The sequence below is a fragment of the Cyanistes caeruleus genome, chromosome 11 (assembly GCF_971803275.1).
Source record: "Cyanistes caeruleus chromosome 11, bCyaCae1.hap1.1, whole genome shotgun sequence".
In the NCBI taxonomy this organism is placed as follows: domain Eukaryota; kingdom Metazoa; phylum Chordata; class Aves; order Passeriformes; family Paridae; genus Cyanistes; species Cyanistes caeruleus.
In genome coordinates, this window is record NC_141711.1 from 19,531,552 (window position 1) to 19,553,254 (window position 21,703).

At 50.1% G+C, this 21,703-nt stretch overlaps 1 protein-coding gene across 5 annotated transcripts; it reads right to left on the bottom strand.

Moving 5' to 3' along the window:
- Positions 1 to 1,968: 1,968 nt before the first annotated feature.
- Positions 1,969 to 12,458, bottom strand: LOC111943949 (uncharacterized). 5 transcript variants are annotated; one of them, XR_015274917.1, is made up of 18 exons: positions 12,184 to 12,458; positions 11,313 to 11,384; positions 11,039 to 11,116; positions 10,858 to 10,947; positions 10,299 to 10,409; positions 8,921 to 8,992; positions 8,748 to 8,819; positions 8,568 to 8,669; positions 8,011 to 8,118; positions 7,653 to 7,724; positions 6,962 to 7,060; positions 6,071 to 6,142; positions 5,911 to 5,982; positions 5,726 to 5,824; positions 5,171 to 5,278; positions 4,555 to 4,711; positions 3,712 to 4,126; positions 1,969 to 3,171 (listed from the first exon to the last, which is right to left on the bottom strand). XR_015274917.1 is itself a non-coding variant. In XM_086845756.1 (18 exons), exons 1-18 carry the CDS (start codon positions 12,278 to 12,280, stop codon positions 4,090 to 4,092), a joined length of 1,590 nt encoding a protein of 529 aa, XP_086701882.1. In that variant the 5' UTR covers positions 12,281 to 12,455; the 3' UTR covers positions 3,416 to 4,089. The 5 variants fall into 5 exon arrangements, 3 of the variants coding, with proteins under 3 accessions (XP_086701882.1, XP_086701883.1, XP_086701884.1); XR_015274918.1 differs by lacking the exon at positions 1,969 to 3,171 and adding an exon at positions 4,283 to 4,459 and having other exon boundaries at positions 3,416 to 4,126; XM_086845756.1 differs by lacking the exon at positions 1,969 to 3,171 and adding an exon at positions 11,754 to 11,825 and having other exon boundaries at positions 3,416 to 4,126; positions 12,184 to 12,455.
- Between the last annotated feature and the right edge of the window lie 9,245 nt (positions 12,459 to 21,703).

The window sequence follows — 21,703 nt, forward strand, 5'->3', positions numbered from 1 at the left end:
TGATGTATCCTGGGGTTTAACATCAGACAGGGTGCAGCTTTTAAAGGACAAATTAATCTTCTAAAATACAAAATCTAGAGTGATTTTACAATGCACCTCATCCACTAGGTACATAACCAGTGTGTGCAGATGAATTTGTTTAATCAAGGAGGGATGGGAAGCCCTTTAAATTTAAGGATACACAATCTAAGCCACATAAGCTTTTTTACACCTGTTTTATAGCCCTCACCCCAGACCTGGCACTTGATATATTATATTCTGGGCCAGATCACGGGTTTACAGTTTCGCTTCTAATGCAATGGAAAACAGAAAGCATTTTTATAAAGCTTGGCATGGCAGCATATGTCCCCATGGTGCTGAGAAGACTTCTGTCACTGAAAATGTTGCTTCATTCTAAGCTTGGTTAAAATGCAAACCAAAATCCAAAAGCATTGGTTTGCTTACCTTCAACCAAAAATAATAAACCCCTGCCAAGTGAACTCAGGTCTCTGCATGTTGAGCTGATGGATGGTTCATAAATCTGCCTTTAAAAACAATGCAGGGCCTGGTTTTCTTTATGTACTTCAGCAGCTCTCCCAGCTCACATTCATCTTGCCCATTGTGAGCTGTTTCAACACAGAACTCCATTAAAACTAGTCATTTCAATGTTATTGGGAGCCTTTCTGCAGGCTGCAGGAGGAGACTCAAGGACAAGGACACCCCTGGAGCACAGGTGACATCCACACCTGGCTGGTGGTGTTCTCCATGCAGGAGCCTCCCTGGCAGGATTAGGGCTGGAAAAGGGAGGGATTTCTGTGCCCCAGGAACTGGAGGAACCCAGAGATGAGTGCTGCGGTGCATCTGTGCTCTTCATGCTGTGAATACTGTGTTCCCTTCCCTTGGGATGTTCTGCCACCCCGCAGCTCAGCTGCTTCGCCCCAAGCTGTAGCTCCTCAGTCGCCTGCCAATCCCTGTCCCAGCCCTGCCTCTTCACCCTGAAATGTTCCCTGTGCCTCCCCCCTGGGCTGTCAATCCTGTGTTATGCCTTTCCCCTTGAGTGCCAATCCACCCCGATTCCTGTCCCTTGTTCCAGCAGGTTCCCTGTCAATCCCCCCTTGTGCCAACCCCCGGCTTGGCCTCCCCTTTGGAATTCCCCCAAACCACGACGCCCCAGTGGATTGTTTCTCTGCTTGTCAGTCTGTGTCCCCTCCCTGTGTTTCGCCATTTGTTAGAGCATGGTAAACCCCACCTTCTGTACCTCCCCTGGCTCTCCCTGATTTGCTGAGAAGTTGAAACCTCCCCCTAATCCTTCCCAGGATAAGAGTCCTCACAGAGCCTCGGGCGCTGTTTTTTGTCTTTGTGACTTTGGGTGTAGAAGCTGCTCCCTGGAGCCCACCCAAAGAGCCCCCTCCTCATTCCTGACCTCCAGCCTTGGTGCTGGCAGCTCTAGCGTGTCCCAGAGCATCGGCTGTGGGGCGGATCTGGGCTCGGGCTGCTCCCGAGGTGTGTCCCTGTCCCCAGGTGTGTCCCTGTCCCCAGGTGTGTCCCTGTCCCCAGGTGTGTCCCTCTCTGCCGAGGTGTGTCCCTGTCCCCAGGTGTGTCCCTGTCCCCAGGTGTGTTCCTGTTCCCAGGTGTGTCCCTCTCTCCCGAGGTGTGTCCCTGTCCCCAGGTGTGTCCTTGTCCCGAGGTGTGTCCCTCTCTCCCGAGGTGTGTCCCTGTCCCCAGGTGTGTCCCTGTCCCCAGGTGTGTCCCTGTCCCCAGGTGTGTTCCTCTCTCCCGAGGTGTGTCCCTGTCCCCAGGTGTGTCCCTGTCCCCAGGTGTGTCCCGTGGTGCTGAGCTGCCCTGCCTGCCTGCCGCTGCCCATCCGCGCTCGCCGCCTTTGTTGTGTGCACCTTTGATCTGAGCTGCCGTCCCCGGGCAGAAAGCACACTGGGGATAAATGAACTTGCAATTACGTGACTGGATTTGAAATCAAGGTTTTGCTATTATTATTATTATTGTTATTATTATTAGCTTTGAAATACTTTTGCATTTGAAATAAACGCAGCCCTTCCACAGAAAGAGATGCTATACGTTTTCCACACTGCTAAATTAATCTATTTAAATCGCTCTGTACGGTTCTCTCTATCATAAATAACAATACCTTCCATTATCCCTTCTTGTGAAATCAAAATGCTCCTTCAAAGTGTTCCCAATGAGAGTAATCTGATTTCCATACTTAGCTTCTGAGTCTTCCATGACTAGGGACCCACAAGTAGTCTGTGCTTCATATGATGGAATATATTCACCTGCTGCAGCTAACTTCTTCCAAAACTTGAAGCCATGTGGTTTTTGGCAGACTTGTCTGTAGTACAAAACTTCTTACACCCTTTAGTAGAAAACAGTATCAGCTCCAGGCAAAGTTAGAAAATAAAATGAGATGACATCAGTTCATCCAGAAGAATCTGAGTGTTTCTACAGACAAGGCCGTGCAAATTTAACATTTCATTCCGCTCTCTAAGTTCAGTTCGTTGAGTGCCATCAGTCCCTGCTCCTGTCCAAGGATGTCGTTATCACCTGCAGATCTGTTTAGCACATGCCACACCTACAGCCTCCTCTCAACTTTTGTGCCACTTGGAACAAATTGCCGAGATGCCCCTGTCTTGGTTTTAGAAGACAGGTGTCTGTCTGCTAGGGAGGGCGGGAGCCTCCCTTGGAATGGAAGAATGTAGACCCCCTCCCTCCGAATTATTATAATTCTGAAATCAAGGGGCCTATAGGCAGAGATCTGGGGATAGGAATAACAGTTCTTTCCTAGTATAACCAGGCAAACAAACAACAGTAACTACAGCATTAGCAAGAAAACAGAACCAGGGACCCCGTGGCAGCTTTCTCGGCCGAGACGGGAAGGGATGGAGGAGAGGCTTTGCTTCACAAACCCCCACGGGCGGGCAGTCCCGGTGCTCCTGCAGGGCTCTGAGGAACAGCCGGCTGGAACAGCAGGGATGAGCAGAGATCCTGGGCTGGTGGCTGAGGTGGATCAGCAGCTCTGCAGCGGTGGCTGGCACTGCCACACGTCCCGGCAGGACAGGGGGTGCGAGGCCACCAACAAAGAGGGAAGAAGGAGAAGAAGCAGCCGCTCCGTCTGGGTGATGGCGAAATTCCCTTCTCCCCACCACAACAGCTCCGCACCCAAAGTGTTCTTCTCCAAACCTGAAGAAAGCCCGCAAAATTGTCCCCACCCTCCTTTTTTCCTGCCCCGCTTCCCCCTCTGAGCCCAGCCAAACTCTGTTTTTTGTCAAGCACCCACCAAGTACCCACAGTTAGGTTGTCCCTGCAACTAATGGGTAAAAATTCCATGGGCAAGCCAGAACTAAAAAAAGGACACCTGACCCCCAATAGCCCCTCGCCTCACAAGAACAAGGAGCTGGTATTGATGACAGTAGTCAAGCAAAAATTGTGCAGATTTTCTTTACTGTCCAATTTTTAAAATAGAAGAATATTTCTAGGGTGCCTAAAGAGAAACCATTATCAACCTGACAGGAAATAATCTACTACAGACACCTTCTATTGTGTATTAATGTTTCCTTTCTAGGGCTTTTGTTTCTTCACTTAATGGAGCTGATTCTGTATCAGCTAGGAATATTTCCATATTTCTCTCCTGTTCTTGGATTTTTGATTTCAACCTCTTTGGTCCATCCTGTTGTATTTTGCAGAGATTTAATAGGCTCTTTTGGAAAGACTCCAACCAACCTGTAGTGCTGCAGTTGTGATTCCAGCTGCTAAATGTGTATTTGCAGATGTAGCACCTCATTAGCTCTCACTTCCAGCTCCTTCACTTTGCCAAGATTGTCCAGGAAGATGTAAGGAGAAGCCTTACATTTTAGCACAGGAGAAAGATGAGGCAAAGGTTTAAAGCTTTCTCTTCCTGAAGGGACACACTTGCAGAGGAGTCTATGTGGAGAAGTCTCCTCAGCCACTGCCAGGCTGTGTTTGCCTCCTCTTCAGGCTCAGGATTCTGGGAGTTCCATGAGCCTCGGCTGCCACTGTATTTTCCTCTGAATGTTACCCGCTGGGCAGCACAGGGAGAATATTTTGTGCCAGAATCTCCTCTGGGCTTTCAGGTGAATCTCAGTAATTCTGTTGATTTGCATATCCAGATGAACTTCTTGTAGATAGGAAGGAAAACAGGAATGGAATGGAATGCCCCTCAAGGCCCCAGCGAGCAGGGGATGGCTCTGGGCAGGGTCCCTGGCCAGGAGCAGGCCCCAGAGCGCCTCTGCCTTTCAAGGGCAATCTCGTTCCCACTCTTCCTCCTGCCCACCTTGCTTTGCCTCTGCCTGCCGCTCCTGGGGCTGCTCTTGGCCAGGCAGCCCCTGTGGGAGCCAGCATTGGCTGCAGCACAAGTGGGCTCCTCAGGACAAGGCCCAGCAATTCGGAGGCCAATGAAAGGCCCGGGCAGCAGCAGAACTCTCAGCAGAATTCTGTGGACTACCATTGACTACAAACAAGTGCACAGCAGCATGACTATGCATCAGGCTCCCAGTGCTGTGTGTAGAGTTTTAAGAAAATTCTGGAGAAAAATCAACAAATTACCGTCTGATCTTGTAGACTTTCCGGATCCCAAAATAACAGCATATAGATATAAGTTGCACAGTGATGACTGTTAGAACTGACTCTATCACGCAGGTTTTGTGCACGTCCCGCGGGCGGACAATTCCAGAGATGCGCGCTGGATCCTTAGTATCGATTCCTGTTGTAGTGATAACATCTGTGAGAGCTATGGGCAGCCTTGAGCCCAAGCTGTGCTACACTGATGAGCTGGCAGCACGCTGGATACAGCCAGGACATTCTCTGTCTACCTTACCATCCCTTGGCACAGGCTGTGCCCCCCAACAGAGCCCAGAAGGCCGGGAGCAGAACCCCGGGGACAGCGCAGCTGCTTGGGCAGTGGCTCCTTCCAGGGACATGGGCCAAAGCCATCCCTGAGCAGCCAGAGGCACCCCTGACCCTCCCTTCCACTTGACAGCTCCCCTAGCCCAAGGGGACAGAGCCAGGCCCTGTCAGGACACACTGGAGCCTTGGCCTCCTCCTCTGCCCTTTCCCCACCATGGACACCCAATGCAGCCGCTCCCAGGTTTCGAGACGTGTCTCGTACGGAGGGGCCCCAGCAGGACTGCTCAGCCTGGCTGAACCTGGCACAGCAATATACCTTCCGTGGCACTGTCTGCTATCTCCTCCCTTTCTGTAGAGGCATCTGGAATGAAGCTGTTGCATTCTGCAGGAAGTTCTGCCTTCTGCAAAGACTTTTGGTCCATCTCTGGAGAAAGGAAGAGGCACAGGTGAATCAGATGGAACTACTGCCCATCGGGGAGGTGGCTTCTTCAGGGAGTAATACTTGTCAAAGACATATCCATGTCTTGGTCATGATTGCTTGATCAGGAAAAGTCCACAGCTCTTTGGGCACACACAAGACTCTCCCTCCTCATGAAGCTGCCCCTCTTGATCTACCCTGAGACTGGGAAATTGCAGGGGATTTCAGAGTATGCATGGCCAAGGTGTGCAGCTTGAGCTCCCTGACAGCTGATGCCAAATGCCTTCCTGCAGAGGCTGGGGAGAAGCTGCAGCCAGGCCAGGCTGGGGAAACAGCCCCGCAGGCCATGAAAGCAGCAGCAGGGCAGCCAGGCTGACATGGATCCCTACTTCCTGTGCCACCATGTCCAGATGTGCAGAGAAAGGCCCCAGCTGCTGGGGGAAATGCACCCACCATGACATCTGTCCCGATCACTCAGCAACACATCCATGTATTTCGATGTCTCCAGGGACTTGATATCTTCTGTAGGTTTGTTCCTTCCTCTAGGAGGACCTTAACAGAAAGTATTTCCATTTCACATGAATGTGTCCAACAAACCAGGGCTCAGCCTGTGGGCTCAGCAGGGACACACTACTCACCCCTGCGATGGGAGCCGAGCTTGCGTTCAGGAATCAGGAAAGTAGCTGGGAAAGTCCTCTCTGCAGACACACCTGTAACTCAACAGCCACAGAAGCTTCTGTCACCTGTTTCTTGACAGGTTGTTAATGATTATGCTCTGAGCAGAAGTTGAGAACTTACCTGCAGAACCTCCTAATGGTTTCAAGCCATCTTCCATCCCAGCTGCTGGAGAAGCTGTCTCAGCACCCTCATCTAGAAGGGAGCACAGATCAGAACCATTCCAATGTGTGCTGAGATCGACTTCTGCCTTTGGGATCTGGGCACGGCAAGGGGTTTGGGTAATGCTGTGGGAGCCAGATGTCAATGGACATGGCCAAAGCTGCAGAGGGCTCTAGGGAGCTCTGGGCTGGCTCCTGGTCACTCTCAACACCCTTTTTGTGAAACATCCCTGAAGGGCAGGCACTGCCAAGCAGCAGAGATGGCAGCTCAAGCCTCAGCAGGGCTCAGGCCCAGGGGCACAGCAATTGCTCTCTGAGACTGTGCCTGGCATGACCTCCCTCCCTTCACCAGAGGCTGCCCATGGTCCCCTGTTTCCTTCGGGAAACACCGCCTTCAGCAAAGCCATTTTCTTCATCTCTGGAGAAAGGAAGAGGCACAGCTGGATGTGACAGAACCATTCTCCTTCCAGGGAGGTGGCATCATCATGAGGCAATAATGGTCAAAATCATGGATAAAGATTAGGAAATCATATCAAAGTTTGGGATTAGCCAGGACCTTTCCTCCTCCAAACAGCCCCTACACCTGAATTACCCCGAGACCGGGAAATTGCAGGGGGTGTCAGGGTGTGCATGGCCAGTGCTGCTGTTTGGGCTCCCTGTCAGCTGATGCCAAATGCCTTCCTGCAGAGGCTGGGGAGAAGCTGCAGCCAGGCCAGGCTGGGGAAACTGCCCTGCAGGCCGTGAAAGCAGCAGCGGGGCAGTGAGGCTGCTTTGGATCCCTTCCTGCTGTGCTGGGCACGGCGTGTCCAGATGTGCAGAGAAAGGCCCTGGCTGCTGAGGGAATTACACCCACCACGGTGTGTCTCCAGATCACTCAACATCTTGTCTAGAAGTCGGGATGCCTCCAGGGATTTCCCGTCTTCTATGTCTTGGTTCGTCCATGTAGGAGGACCTGAATGGAAAGCAATTCCATTTCTCCCTCAGTCCTGAGGGGCTGGGAGTGCACCTGGATGACTGCTGCCCCCCAAAGCACTCCCTCATCTCTGCCTTCCCCTCAGGAGCAGGGGCAGGGGGACCACGTTCCTGCAGTGGCCCCACACAGGGATGGAAGGAGCCCCTTGCATGGCAGTCAGGGGAGAAAGAACACCCTGGAGCTGCCAGAAGCTCTGAAGTGAACCCCAGGCAGGGCCAGGGCTTGACAGCGGCAGCGGGAGCAGCTCAGGTTCCCTGGGGCTGGCAAAGGAGTCACACAAGGCACAGCCCCAGGGCACAGCCCTGGCCCCTTCCCTCTTGCTCTTCTCTGTGGCTGCACAGAGCACATGGAAGGAGACACTGGCATTGCACATGGGAAGGAGATTGACAGCTAAATGCTCCTTCCTCCCACTGACAGTGATGCTGTGGGATCACTCAGGGCTCCAGAAGGGAGCAAGGTGACGTTTCCACAATCCATCAATCTTCAGACTCTTAAGGGAAATGGCACATGAGTGAGCTCTTGCCACATTGACACTGATTATTCTGTGCAGAAAGAGACACTGAAAACTTGCCTCCAGTATCTGGCAAAGTCTTCAAACCACCACTGACCAGCATTTCCATGTACTCCATGTCACGATCCCAATCTAGAAGGGAGCACAGATCAGAACCATTTCCATGGTGTGCTTGCATCCGCTTCAGACTTAGGGAACTGGGCACTGCAAGGGGTTTTGGTAAGGCTGTGGGAGCCACATTGTCAATGGACATGGCCAAAGCTGCAGAGGGGCCTGGGGAACTCTGGGCTGGCTCCTGGTCACTCTCAACACCCTTTCCATGCTCTGTGAAACATCCCTGAAGGGCAGGCACTGCCAAGCAGCAGAGATGTACAGGTCAAGCCTCAGCAGGGCTCAGGCCCAGGGACACAGCAATTACCCTCTGAGACTGTGCCTGGCATGGCCTCCCTTCCTGCAGCAGACGCTGACCATGAGCCACTGTTTTCTCTGGGAAACACCGCCTTCAGCACAGCTTTCTGGTCCTTCTCTGGAAAAAGAAAGTTTTACAACCGGATCAGATGGAACTGTGTCACAGATGGGAGGTAGCATTTTCAGGAGTGAATGCTTGTCAAGGACATAGATAAGGATTAGGAAATTATATCAACTTTTGGGATTGGTCAGGACCCTTCCTTCTCTAAACACCCAGCATTCCTGGTGTACCCTAAGATGGGGAATTGCAGGGGATCTCAGGGTATGCATAGCTGAGGTGCACTTTGGGCTCCCTGTCAGCTGATGCCAAATGCCTTCCTGCAGAGGCTGGGGAGAAGCTGCAGCCAGGCCAGGCTGGGAAACAGCCCTGCAGGCCATGAAAGCAAAAGCAGGACAGCGAGGCTGCCATGGATCCCTTCCTGCTGTGCTGGGAACGGCGTGACGAGATGTGCAGAGAAAGGCCCTGGCTGCTGAGTCTCAGGAGAAGGATGAGGGACATGGACCCACCTTGTGCTCCCTGCAGCATTTCCTTCAGCATTTGCTGCATGGTATTAGATGGTTCACGAGGTTTCTTGTATCCAGAAGCTTTGTTCCTTCCTGTTGGAGGACCTTAGAGAAAAATTTCCAGGAATGGATTCCACAAAATCATTGCTCATCCAGTGGTGTCAGCAGGGACACACTACTCACCCCTGTGATGGGAGCTAGGCTTGTGTGCAGCATCCAGAAAAGTGTCTGGGAAAATCCTCCCTGCAGACACACCTGTAACTCAGCAGCCACAGAAGCTTCTGTCATCTCTGCTAGCAGGATGACTTTTGGGCTCTGAGCTGGCAGCATTCCCAGGGGGAAAGACCTTGACCTACCCTCGCCATCTCCGTGAGGCTCAGTCCTGAATGTGAGTAGGGAAGCTAGATCACCTTCACCAAGTGGCTTGGCTGCAAGGAAAAGTAGGAAAGAACAACTCCTGTGGCCCTGTAGGAGATCCTCAGGCTCCCTGGGGCCTGCAAAGGAGCCATGCAGAGCGCAGCCCTGGGGCACAGCCCAGGGCCTGGCCCCTTCCCTCTCTGCTCTTCTCCGTGGCTGTACAGAGCACATGGACACACTGGCATTGCACATGGGAAGAAGACTAAGAAGACAGCTAAATGCTCCTTCCTCCCACTGACAGCGATGCTGTGGGATCACTCAGGGCTCCAAAAGGGAGCATAGAATGGTTTCCAGAATCCATCAACCTTCAAACTCTTAAGGGAAATGACACATGAGTGAGCCCTTGTCACAATGACACTGATTATTCTGTGCTGAAGGGGACATTGAGAACTTGCCTCCAGCATCTGGCAAGGTCTTCAAACCACCATTTACCAGCACTTCTAGATAATCCATGTCACGATCCCAATCTAGAAGGAATCTCAGATCATAACTATTTCCATGGTCTGCTGGTATCCCCTTCTTCCTTAGGGAACTGGGCACTGCAAGGGGTTTGGGTAAGGCCGTGGGAGCCACATTACAATGGACATGGCCAAAGCTGCAGAGGGGCCTGGGGAGCTCTTGGCTGGCTCCTGGTCACTCTCAACCCCCTTTCCATGCTCTGTGCAACATCCCTGAAGGGCAGGCACTGCCAAGCAGCAGCGATGGCAGCTCAAGCCTCAGCAGGGCTCAGCCCAGATGTTGCAGTGTGTTTCTTGTTAATGGTGTTTTGTGTTATGGCGGAAGTTGCTGGTTTGGTCCAAATGCTGCCCTCCCACCCCACGTTGTCAATGTACCCTGAGTCTCCTGTCAATCCTGTCTTAGGCCCACCACATGCCTGGAATTCCACTTCAGAAATCCCCTGAACTTCAACACTAGATTAGTCCATGTGACCTCATTTTCTCGTCCACCTCCCTCATTGGATGATGATTTTGTGAACCTTGCGTTTTACCCCACCCCACGGTATCTCTGATTAGCTGATGTTTTGTACCCTCCCTTTGAACTGCCTCCCTATTTCAGCTGTTGCATACTCACATTTTCTGTCTTTTATCCCCAAGATTCCCCAGAGCAATAAATCCACTATTACCCCATCCAAAAGATCTCCCTCTCATTCTTGCCTCCTCAGAGTAGAGACTGACAGTCAAAAAGCTGTAGAGCAAGTGCTCTAGTGGCACCTCGGGTCTTCCTGCTCCTGGGCTGTGACCCACTCCTGGAGCAGGCCGAAGTGATAGAGCCAGAGAAGCTCCGGCCCAATGTGATACCCAAAGGCACAGCAATTACCTCCTGGGACTGTGCCTGGCATGGCCTCCCTTCCTGCAGCAGCAGAGGCTGCCCATGAGCCACTGCTTCCTCCAGGAAACGCCGCCTTCAGCACAGCTTTTTGATTCTTCTCTGGAGAAAGAACATTGTACAGCTGGATCAGATGGAACCATTCCACAGACTGGAGGTGGTATCTTTTGGGTCAATGCTTGCCAAGGACATGGAAAAGGATCATGAAATCATATTAACTTTTGGGATTGGTCAGGACCCTTCCTTCTCAAAACAGCTGCCATTTCAGGTCAACCCTGAGACTGGGAAATTGCAGTTGTTCCCAGGGTGTGCATGGCCTGTGGTGCACTTGGGGCTCCCTGTCAGCTGATGCCAAATGCCTTCCTGCAGAGGCTGGGGAGAAGCTGCAGCCAGGCCAGGCTGGGAAACAGCCCTGCAGGCCGTGAAAGCAGCAGCGGGGCAGCGAGTCTGCCATGGATCCCTTCCTGCTGTGCCGGGCATGGCGTGTCCAGATGTGCAGAGAAAGCCCCCGGCTGCTGCTTCAGGAGGAGGCTGAAGGACATGAACCCACCTTGTGCTCCCTGCAGCATTTCCTTCAGCATTTGCTGCATGGTATTAGATGGCTCATGGGGTTTCTTGGGTCCAGTAGCTTTGTTCCTTCCTGTTGGAGGACGTTAGAGAAAAATTTCCCAGGAATGGATTCCACAAAACCATTGCTCAGGCTGTGGGGTCAGGAGGGACACACCACTTACCCCTGCGATGGGAGCCGGGCTTGTCTGCAGTAACCAACCCAGGAGCTGGCAAAGCGCTCCCTGCAGACACACCTGTAACTAAACAGCCACAGAAGCCTCTCTCATCTCTGCTGATCTGCATAGGCAGCACTGAGCTGCAGGAGAGGTGAGGGGATCACACAGGCCAAGGGCACACACGTGCACAGCTCTGTCCTGGCACCTGCAGCGATGCTGCCCTGGCCGAGCTCTGGGCTCTGAGCTGGCCGCTCTCCCTGGGGGAAAGGCCTTGACCTACCCTCACCATCTCCCTGAGGCTCAGTCCTGGGTGTGGGTTGTGAAGCAAGATCACCTTCACCAAGTGGCTTGGCTGCAAGGAACAGTAGGACAGAACAGCTCCTGTGGCCCTGTAGGAGATCCTCAGGCTCCCTGGGGCCTGCAAAGGAGCCATGTACGGCACAGCCCTGGGCCTGGCCCCTTCCCTCTCTGCTCCTCTCCGTGGCTGCACAAAGCACATGGAAGGAGACACTGGCATTGCACATGGGAAGGAGATTGACAGCTAAATGCTCCTTCCTCCCACTGACAGCAATCCTGTGGGATCACTCCGGGCTCCCAAAGGGAGCATAGAATGGTTTCCAGAATCCATCAACCTTCAAACTCTTAAGGGAAATGGCACATGGCTGCGCTTTTGCACACTGACACTAATTATTTTGTGTGGAAAGGGACATTGAGAACTTGCCTCCAGCATCTGGCAAGGTCTTCAAACCACCATTTACCAGCTTTTTTATATACTCCATGTCACGGTCCCAGTCTAGAAGAGAGCACAGCTCAGAACCATTCCATGGTGTGCTGGGATCCCCTTCTTCCTTAGGGAACTGGGCAATGCAATCCGGTCGGGTAAGGCTGCGGGAGCCACATGTCAATGGACATGGCCAAAGCTGGAGAGGGGCCCAGGGAACTCTGGCTGGCTCCGATCTCTTTCCCCACTCTTTGCAGGCCCTGTGCAACATCCCTGGTCAGGCCTCAACAGGACCAGCCCGGGGCCCCTGGGGACTTTCTCCCTTCCACAGAGGAAGCCTTCCATAAAGCCCTGGGGAAAACCATCCCAAACACTTCTGAGGGAGAAGGGAGCCCCGTCCCGGGAAAGGGGAACCAGGCCGCCTGCTCACCTGCTCTCCATGCTCGCTGTGGAGCAGCCTGGGCAGCCCTGTCAGGCAGGGCCGCTGCCAGGAGGAGCAGGAGGAAGAGGCGCAGAGCAAGGGCCATGATGCCTTGCTCTCTGCCAGTCCTGCAGCTCTTGCTGCCACCACTGTCCTGATGCCGCTGTTCAAATGTCAGCACCACTGTCGCCGCCGCCGCTGCTGTCGCCGCTGCTGCTGCAACAGTCGTAGTCAAGGACTGACTGCTCGGTCCTTGTGGTGTTGTGCAAGAACAGGGCTCTGGGACCTCTGGGACCTCAGAACCAGCTGTCACCTCAGCCTGCTATGACCCCAGTGCCTGCTGTGACCTCGTGGCCAGGGTGGAATTGTGTGGGAAGTGGGATCAGCCTCCTTCAGTAGGCAGCTCATTCTGCCCAGCAGCTCTGTCCAAGGGCTATGACATGGTCCCAGCCCAGCTGATCTCACAGGCTGGGGATGAAGGGATGGAGAGCAGCCCTGCTGGGAAGGACTTGAGGCTGCTGCTAGATGAGAGGCTGGGCATGAGCCAGCCATGTGCCTCCAAAGGAGGGTGCCCAGCAGCTTGAAGGATGAGATTCCATCACCCTTCTGCTCTGCTGCGAGCCCTCCTGGAGTACTGCATCCACCTCTGGGTGCCCAGCACAGGAAGGACATGGTCATGTTGGAGCTAATCCAGAGGAGGGACAAAATGGTCTGAGGGCTAGATCTCCTCTGCTTTGGAGACAGGCTGGGATAGCTGGGGGTGTTCAGCCTGGAAGAAAGAAGGCTCCACAGAGACCTGATTGCTACCTTTCAGAACCTTAAGAAAGCTTGTAAAAAAAACGGGACAGATTTTTTAGTAGGGCCTGTTGTGAAAAGACTCAGGAGGAATGTTTTTAATCTAAAAGATGGTAGATTCAGCCTAGACATAAGAAAGCTGTTTTTTACACTGTGGGTTTTAAAAGCCTGGCACAGGTTGCTCCTGTGGTGGGCATCCATCCCTGCTGACATTCAAGCTCATGCTCTCAGCAACCTGATCTAAAGGTGTCCCTGCTCACTGCAGGGCATTGGACTAGATGGCCTTTAAATGTCCCTTGCAAGCCAAGCCCTTCTGTGCTCATGTGCAAAGCAGTGCTGGAATAATCCTGGGGTGATGATGCTGGTACCTGTGTTTGGATAGTTGTGCCATTTAGCTATTGGCCAAGAGAGGATTGATGGGTTTGACAGTGAAGCCTGCAAAGAATAGTGTGCTCAAGGAGAAACAGGAGAGGAACATGGCTTCCAGTTCATATAAATGCCAGCATTTGGCTGCCCATTCCTTGTTAAGCAGTAAAGGAATGTCCTGAAGATCTCTTCAAAGTGGGTGCACTATTGGCTCTATCAGTACTTGTGTTCTGTCAAACACCTAAGTTGTTACAGCTTCTTGCCTCATTAACCACTGGATAAAACCCAAATACTGCATTGCTCCGTGTCTATTTTCTTCCAAGTAATGGCAGATTTTGTTCATTCTGGAGTGGGACATAATCATCTATTGACTAGCAAATTCTCCTTGCCATTCACACTGAAGCATAAACTTTGAAGAATTTGAGATACTAGAAAAGCTAAGGCCTTAATTAAATTTAATTTTTGTTAAATCTAATAAAAAAAACCTTATCCTTGTTAAATTTTATAGAGGCCCTACTAGAATTAGGAGCTAATCATTAGCCAATAACTAATTGTCTTTCAACTTCATGTTTGTTTAGCTGCGCTTTTAATGGGAAACGTGAAATCTTGTAAGGAACTTCAAGAACATAATTGCAAATCAGAAACCACTTGGAAACATGAAACTAGGAACATGCCCAGGGGTTCCTTTGCCACTTTGTATTGAAAAGGTAGAAAGGTCAGAATGAGGAAGAGCCGTATCCCTTCCTCCCTTTTATGACCGCTCCCCATAACGAGACTACTGACTCATTTCAAGGAAGAAACTGCGCATGCTTAATTGATTTTTCTTAATTAGCATAGGAAGCAGGGAGTGGGTGGTAACTGGGTTATGAATATGTATTTGTATTCAGTATCTCGGTAAATAACAAGTTTGTAATCGCCTGTATTTGGGGCCGTGTGAATTAAGGGGTGACCCTGCACATCAGCCCAGCACTGACAATAAACATACATTTTTCAACCCAAATCAGTTAAAGAGTTTTGGTCCGTTCTAGTTGGATACTGATACAAGATCATATCCATATTTTGGTAAATCATTTTCGCGACTGCGACAGGACTCTGCTCTCTAGAGCCGTGGGGCCAGCAGGGGTCTGGGACCCCCTTGGGCCCACCCAGATATTTCTGGGAGAAGGGGGCTCCTGTGTCATCACTGACACTCTGGAGAAAGACTAGGAACTGCCAGAACTACAGACAAATGTATATTTAAAATTGAAACAGGTACCTCTGAAGTGGTGAAAGGCATATTCAAAGTTAAAAGGCTGTTGGTAAATAGTAAAGAGACGTCTTTACGTGCAACAAATGCCTCTGTGGTTTTGTTTTTATATTTCCACAGAAAAATTGGTTTTAAGAGTTTGAGCTCTTAAGTTAAGGGCAAGAAGTGCAGCATAAGCTGGCAGTGGTTTGTGTTTTAAGTAGTGCCAGGAGCGGCACTGGGGGTTAACAGTTTGTCTTTTGAAGTGAAATGGTGGTGACAAGAGGATTGATGGTTTGTTGTGTTTTGGGCCAGTGGTGGTCCCTGTTTTGTTTAATTTGTGATTAAAAAACGGCTTGATAAGTCACAGTTTGTGGTAATGATTCTAGGTTTGGGGACAGGAAAGGTTCTGGTGAGAGCTATAAAGGTTGATTTTGTGTTTTTAGCTGAGAGGGGCTTGGCAGAGTGATTTATGTTATTAGTGAGAGAGGCTCAGCAGAGGTGATACTCACCAGTAGCAACTGGTGGGCTGTTGGGCTGGTTGTTTTGAAGAGGGAGAGGCTTGGAACCAGGAGAAGCTCGAGTGACAGAGACAGCATTGTGTGTGTGTGTGAGCCCTGAAAGGTGAGCAAAAGTGTGTGTTTGAGACGTGCTATTGGCACGGGGTGAGTGGGGAGTCCCTGTCTACGATTCCACTCCGGACGACCGCGAGCGGCTAGAAAAGGATGGGTTGTATGTTTGATTGTATGAGACCCCATTAATAAAATCTCCCCTTTTCCTTGTGGTTTGTGTTGTGATAAGCGTTTTTGAGGAGACACCGCCATTTATTGACAAGAGTTATAACTGTAGACTGTATGCCTAGAGATCAGGAGGGGCATTGGAGAGCTAGAGAAAAGGAATTTTTTTGTTTAAAGAAAGGTTGTGGTTGTAGCCCTTTGGATTGTGTTTCACTGTGTAGTTTGTCAAGGATCTTGGCTTCGATGTGTATTTAGGTGGAGGATCCCCAAGCGGGGACTCTGTTGCTTTCGTAGCACAAAAGAGAATAAAGCCATCCAGATAGCAATAAAAATCTTGCTAGTAACTGCTAGAGTGACCCGTGGCAGCAGTGAGATATTTGAGTTACTAGAGAACAGAGTTTCGGGGACCCTAAAGAAACCAATTGACATTCTTAGGGTTGAGTGTGCCCAAGATAATTGGGTACCTGAATATTACGAAGTGAGACTCCAAAATTGGGATAAAGAAACGTTGGGAGAACAAGAATTTCTGGGATGGGAGCAAATGAGAGTGAAGTAATTCCTAAGTGTAGTCCTTTAGGATGTATTTTAGCACATTGGAAAGAATTAGTGGGATATGGTGGTACAGAAAGCAAGAGGGAGCTTGTTAAGTTCTGTACACAATGGTGGCCACTATATAGGCTGGATGGGGGTGTGAGGTGGCCAGTAAATGGTACGCTGGACTATAAAACCTTATTGCAGTGAATGCTTTTCCTCCGGCATGATCAGAAGTGGATGGAAGTGACTTATGCTGATATGTTTTTCACCCTTTGTGGCCTGCCTGAGTGGCAGAGGGATTGTGGGATTAGACCACTGTCTGATCCCTTGGTATTGGCCCTGGAGAAAGATAACAAAGCTAAAGGGGGAAAGCCTAAATGGTGTTGTAGAACATGCTCAATAAATTAAAGATGTACTCACCCTGATAAAGCATACCAAACAGAGCTTTTGGAACGGGAAACAGCAAGCTTATTAAGACCACCTCTTAGAAGATTAGAAAGAGGAGGGGTGGAAGAGGAAGAAGGCTCAGAACCACCATTGCTTAGCAGTGAGAGTGAGGATGAGGAGCCTGGACCTTCCTCATCAAATACCAAAACTACTAGGTCTCTGCCACCAAGCCCTGTAGCATCCAGGACCCGAAAGCAGGTTAAAGAGGTTATACAAGCACCTCTGAGAGAAGCAAAGACCCCTGAGGGAATGACAAGATTAGTCAAGGTTCGGTTTTCTACAATGGATTTGGAGGTTTGGGAAAAGATTGCTAAGAGTTATCAGAGTGATCCAGTAGGCTTTGCTAAGAAACTGAGGTTTATGGTTAAGCAGCATTCACTGGATTGGGCAGATTTACAGCTATTGCTCGATGCCCTGACAGAGACAGAAAAACTATTAGTATTAAAGGTAGCTAAAGACCTAGCTGAAGATGATTGTAGGACAATGTTGTAATGCAGTTAGGAAAAATGGTATGACCCAAAGAATGTACCCCCGAAAATGTAGAATTGTAAGTTTCTTTCCCTTATCTCTTTCTCCCCAGTTCCCCTTACTGGTTGTGTGAATGTAAACCACCCTCTTCCCCCTGCCTTCAAAAAGGGGTGCTTATCAGTACCTCTTCCTCTTTCCCTCCTGCTCTTCTCCGTGGGACCCCAAGAAATAAAGCTGTGCTTGCATCTCAGCTAAGGGAAAGGGCCTCGTTTTTAAGTCCTTCTTTTCTAAGCTATACTATCTCCCCTGTTTCCCTGGCTGCAGCTGGGCGGACAGTGGTAACAGGGAAGCAGGGGACTGTCACGATCCGCAAGGTGGGATTCGTGATGTGGTTCTTTTAGTCAGTCTTAGAGTATAAAAGATTATCAACAAGCCAAGGACTCAAACAGCAAAACACACTTTATTGAGTGCTCATCAGCACTAATATGTGATAGAGAGAAAAGAGGAGAAAGCAAAGCATAAGAAAAGAGAGTAAAGGGATTACAGCTACCAACGTCGAAGTCCACTCAGCTGTCCAGCGACACAGAGTGTTCTGTCCGTTGGGGAGATCTCAAAGGAAGGTAAATTTGGGGTGTAATTTTATAGTCTTTTGCAAAGCGAGGGGCACAGGGCCAAAAACAGAGGAGATTGATGATCATTGTGATGAATTCCATTGCGCGGGGAGCAGGTGTAGGGTACAGAGCAAACCACGTCTTGCAAGTCTTTGCTCACCAGCAGGAACGAGGTCAATGTGTCGTGGAAAACCCGTTGTGCAGGGTACCACACACAAACCTCTGCTCACCAGCAGGAACGAGGGCAGTGCACCGTGCAACCACCTGCAAACAATCACTTACCAAACATCCACCTCAGCTAGGCCCAAACCCCTAAACGAAGTCCCTTGTGATATTCAGGGTCTCTGTCTCTGTCCTCGAGACAGTTGTGAGACAGATGAGAGAATCGTCAGACCATCTCTGTTGAGGGTTAGGTGTCCTTTCTTTGTTTTGTTTTGTTTTGTTTTGTTTTGTTTTATTTTGTTGTTCTGGCCTGCCCGTGGAATTTTTACCCATTAGCTGCAACCTAACTGTGGGTATTTAGTGGGTGCTCGAAAAAGGACAAAGAGTGGCCGGGCCCAGCGGGGGAAAGGGGCAGGAAAGGTGGGTGGGGACAGTTTTTGGCTGGCTTTCTTCGGCTTCGAGGAGAGACATTTCGTTGAGCTGCTGCAGTGGAGTGAAGGGAATTTCGCCATCACCCAGACGGAGCTGCTGCTTCTCCTTCTTCCCTCTTTGTTGGTGGCCTTGCACCCCCTGTCCTGCCAGGACGTGTGGCAGTGCCAGGCACCACCGCAAAGCTGCTGATCCACCTCAGCCACCAGCCCAGGATCTCAGCTCATCCCTGCTGTTCCAGCCGGCTGTTCCTCAGAGCCCTGCAGGAGCACCGGGACTGCCCGCCCGAGGGGTTTGTGAAAACAAAGCCTCTCCTCCATCCCTTCCCGTCTCAGCCGAGAAAGCGAGAAAGCTGTCACGGGGCCTCTGCTTCTGTTTTCTTGCTAATGCTGTAGTTATTGTTGTTTGTTTGCCTGGTTATACTAGGAAAGAACTGTTATTCCTATCCCCAGATCTCTGCCTATAGGCCCCTTGATTTCAGAATTATAATAATTCGGAGGGAGGGGGTCTACATTCTTTCATCCCAAGGGAGGCTCCTGCTCTCCCTAGCAGACAGACACCTGTCTTCTAAAACCAAGACAGATTTTGGCCGCCCAATGTGGGGCACTGAGAGAAAAAGGGCAAAAAAGGAATAACAGTTCTTAAATAACCTAACCTTTGTATGCTGGATTTAGAAACCTTGTTAGGTAGAACCATGTTGTTTAGCTTACCCAGGTTTGGGGGGGCATGTGGTCACAGCTATACTTCTCCCATTTGCTGCACCTTACCTAAATATGGGTCCTATAACTAAGGCTACTATGGCTATTATCCAGTTTGTTTTGTGGATTGATAAGGTGAGGAATTCATGGATGTTTAACGTCCTCTGGACAGCGGGCTCATGGATTCAGAGCTGTCACACACTAACTGGATGGTTTTTGGGTTACTTTAATAATGGTACCTACTGGGAGGAAAAGATAGCTGAGGAAATTTTCTCCCAACCTTTCACCCAGTTCCTTGGGCCTACCCCGCCAGTTTTCAAAGGGTTAAAATCTTCTCTGAATGCTAATGACATCATACAGTGGCTGGTGTTGCTGATAGGCCTGTTCTACTTAGCCTTCAGAGACAAAGGGAAAGAGACAGGGAGTGTTGCTCCAGAGCCTGGCACAGCCCCAGAGACAGGGAGTGCTGCCCCAGAGCCTGGCACAGCCCCACAGCCCACCTCAGAAATGAACCACCCAGAGTGGGTGGGGGTTCTGGTGAAGCAGATGCATGAGATGGGCCAGATGCTAAAGGAGTGCATTTCCTCAGCTGCTGGGAAACCCTCCCCCTGCCTCGAAGAGGGACAGTCTGATGGTGCAGCAGTGGAACCCACAGACGTTACAACCGTCCAGGTTCCAGCTGAACCACAAGGGCAGTCACAGCCAGCAGCTGTTGCCCCTGTGGAAACGAGGAAGTCTAAGATGAAATCACAGCACCCTGTTGATAAGGATAAGAAAGGAGGGCCCTCACAACCCACAGGGGAGCCAGAAGTTGAAATCATCACTGAGTCTCTGACATATGACAGTCTCCGTAAGTTACAAAAAGACATTTTGAGGCGGGGGCTTGAGCCTTATACAACCTGGTTACTTCGGGTCTGGGACCTTATGGGTACAGGCGTGCAGCTGGATGGTGGTGAGGCAAGGAATGTGGGACCCTTGACCCAGGACTCAGGTGTGAATCAGGTATTCGTCAGGGAGCAAGGGCCCCTTTCCCTCTGGGAGTGGCTTTTGATGAGTGTAAGAGAGAGGTTTGTCCACAGAGAGAGAATGGAAGAGCACTATCACAGAAGGGACTGGAAAACCATTGAGGAAGGGATCCAACAGCTGAGAGAAGTGGCGATATTAGAGGTCCTCTTTGGGAGGGGTGGACAGCATGATAATGACCCCGACAAAGTCAGGTGCACTGGGCAGATGTTGTGGAGTCTGGCAAATCTAGGGCCACGTGACTACACCACCTATATTGCAGTGATTAATGCCGGTAACAGCCGAGAGACGGTGGGACCAGGCTTAGACATTTTGCCAGTATGGTCCATGGCCCGCAGCAGGCTAAGATTTCCGCTGTGATTAAGGAACTCAAAGAGGAGATGAGGGAAATGAGGGAAGAGATGAGGAAGAGCAGTTCCCATATGGCACCAGTGCGGGTCACAAGCCCAAAACTCCAAGCCCAGCGTCCCCCAGCTAGAGAGGGAGGGTACACCTCATGAACTGAACTGTGGTTCTTTCTACATGACCTTGGAGAAGACATGGGAAGTGGGATGGTGTCACGATCCGCAAGGTGGGATTCGTGATGTGGTTCTTTTAGCCGGTCTTAGAGTACAAAAGATTATCAGCAAACCAAGAACTTAAACAAGAAAACGCAGTTTATTGAGTGCTCATCAGCACTAATATGCGATAGAGGGAAAGAAAAGAGAAAGCAAAGCATAAGGAAAAGAGAGTAAGGGGATTATAGCTACCAACGTCGAAGTCCACTCAGCCATCCAACGACGCAGAGTGTTCTGTCCGTTGGGGAGATCTCAAAGGAAGGTAAGTTTGGGGTATAATTTTATAGTCTTTTGCAAAGCGAGGGGTGCAGGGCCAAAACCAGATGAGATTGATGATCATTGTGATGAATTCCATTGCGCAGGGAGCAGGTGTAGGGTACAGAGCGATCCATGTCTTGCAAGTCTTTGCTCACCAGCAGGAACAAGGACAAGGTGTTGTGGAAAACCCATTGCACAGGGTACCAGGCACAAGCCTCTGCTCACCAGCAGGAATGAGAGCCATGAGTCGTGGAAAACCCGTTGCGCAGGTTACCAAGCCTCTGCTCACCAACAGGAACGAGAGCAGTGCACCGTGCAACCTCCTGCAAACAATCATTGAGCAAACATCCATTTCAGCTAGGCCCAAACCCCCAAACCAAGTCCCTTGTGATATTCAGGGTCTCAGTCTCTGTCCTTGAGACGGTTGTGAGACAGATGAGGGAATCTTCGGACCGTCTCTTACACCACCCCGTGGCTCACAATCGTCGAGGTCTTTCTGCACGATGTTGTAGTGCTGCTGCAGAATTCTTCTCTGAAGTCTTCAGGACTCGTTACAGTTGGTAGTATATCCCAGAAAAAACAGAGACAGGTAGTAGGGAAAAGATAAGGGACAGAAAAAGGAAAAAGAGAAAACAAAAACAATAAGAAAATCAATATATTGATTTCAAAGAAAAACTATTATATATAATTTCAACTAAGACTTACATATTGGTTTCTTATCTTAAATTATATTCTAAAATACACCATGATAAAATGATTAACCTCATAGTCACAATATCAAATTATTTATTGTAGTGCCTGCGTAATTCATCGAGTATCGATAACCTTAGGGGTATCAGCAACATGTAAAGTACCAATCATATTGTGTGCATCCATTATGGAAGTCAATTGTGTCAACCGCTTCATCATTCTCCAATTCAGGATGTACAAAATTGCTGATAGAACAAAACCAAGTAAAACTAAAACCAAGAGGACGATGATGGGATGACACAATTTGTTCAAAACACCTGTAGCAGTTGGTGACCACCCAAAAAGAGTGTCCCACCACTTGGGTTCAGCATCTTTCCTTACTCTTTCCAGAACACGATGTATTCCTTTCACATTGTGGTGAACCGTAACTAAGGTCTTTTGTCCATCCTTTTTGATCTTTTCCAAAATTTCGATTAAATCCTGGTGAAGCAACAATTGCCTTACCAGAGTAAAGTTCATTCCAATTGGA

What these genes read in the sequence shown, in the direction of transcription:
- LOC111943949 (XM_086845756.1), bottom strand. Translation starts at nt 12,280, where the DNA reads ATGGCCCTTGCTCTGCGCCTCTTCCTCCTGCTCCTCCTGGCAGCGGCC. An exon ending in GCCAGGCACAGTCTCAGAGG is followed by an intron (nt 7,725 to 8,010) that starts GTAATTGCTGTG and finishes GCTCCCTTCTAG; the next exon opens with ATTGGGATCGTGACATGGAG. An exon ending in TGATCGGGACAGATGTCATG is followed by an intron (nt 5,279 to 5,725) that starts GTGGGTGCATTT and finishes TCCTTTCTCCAG; the next exon opens with AGATGGACCAAAAGTCTTTG.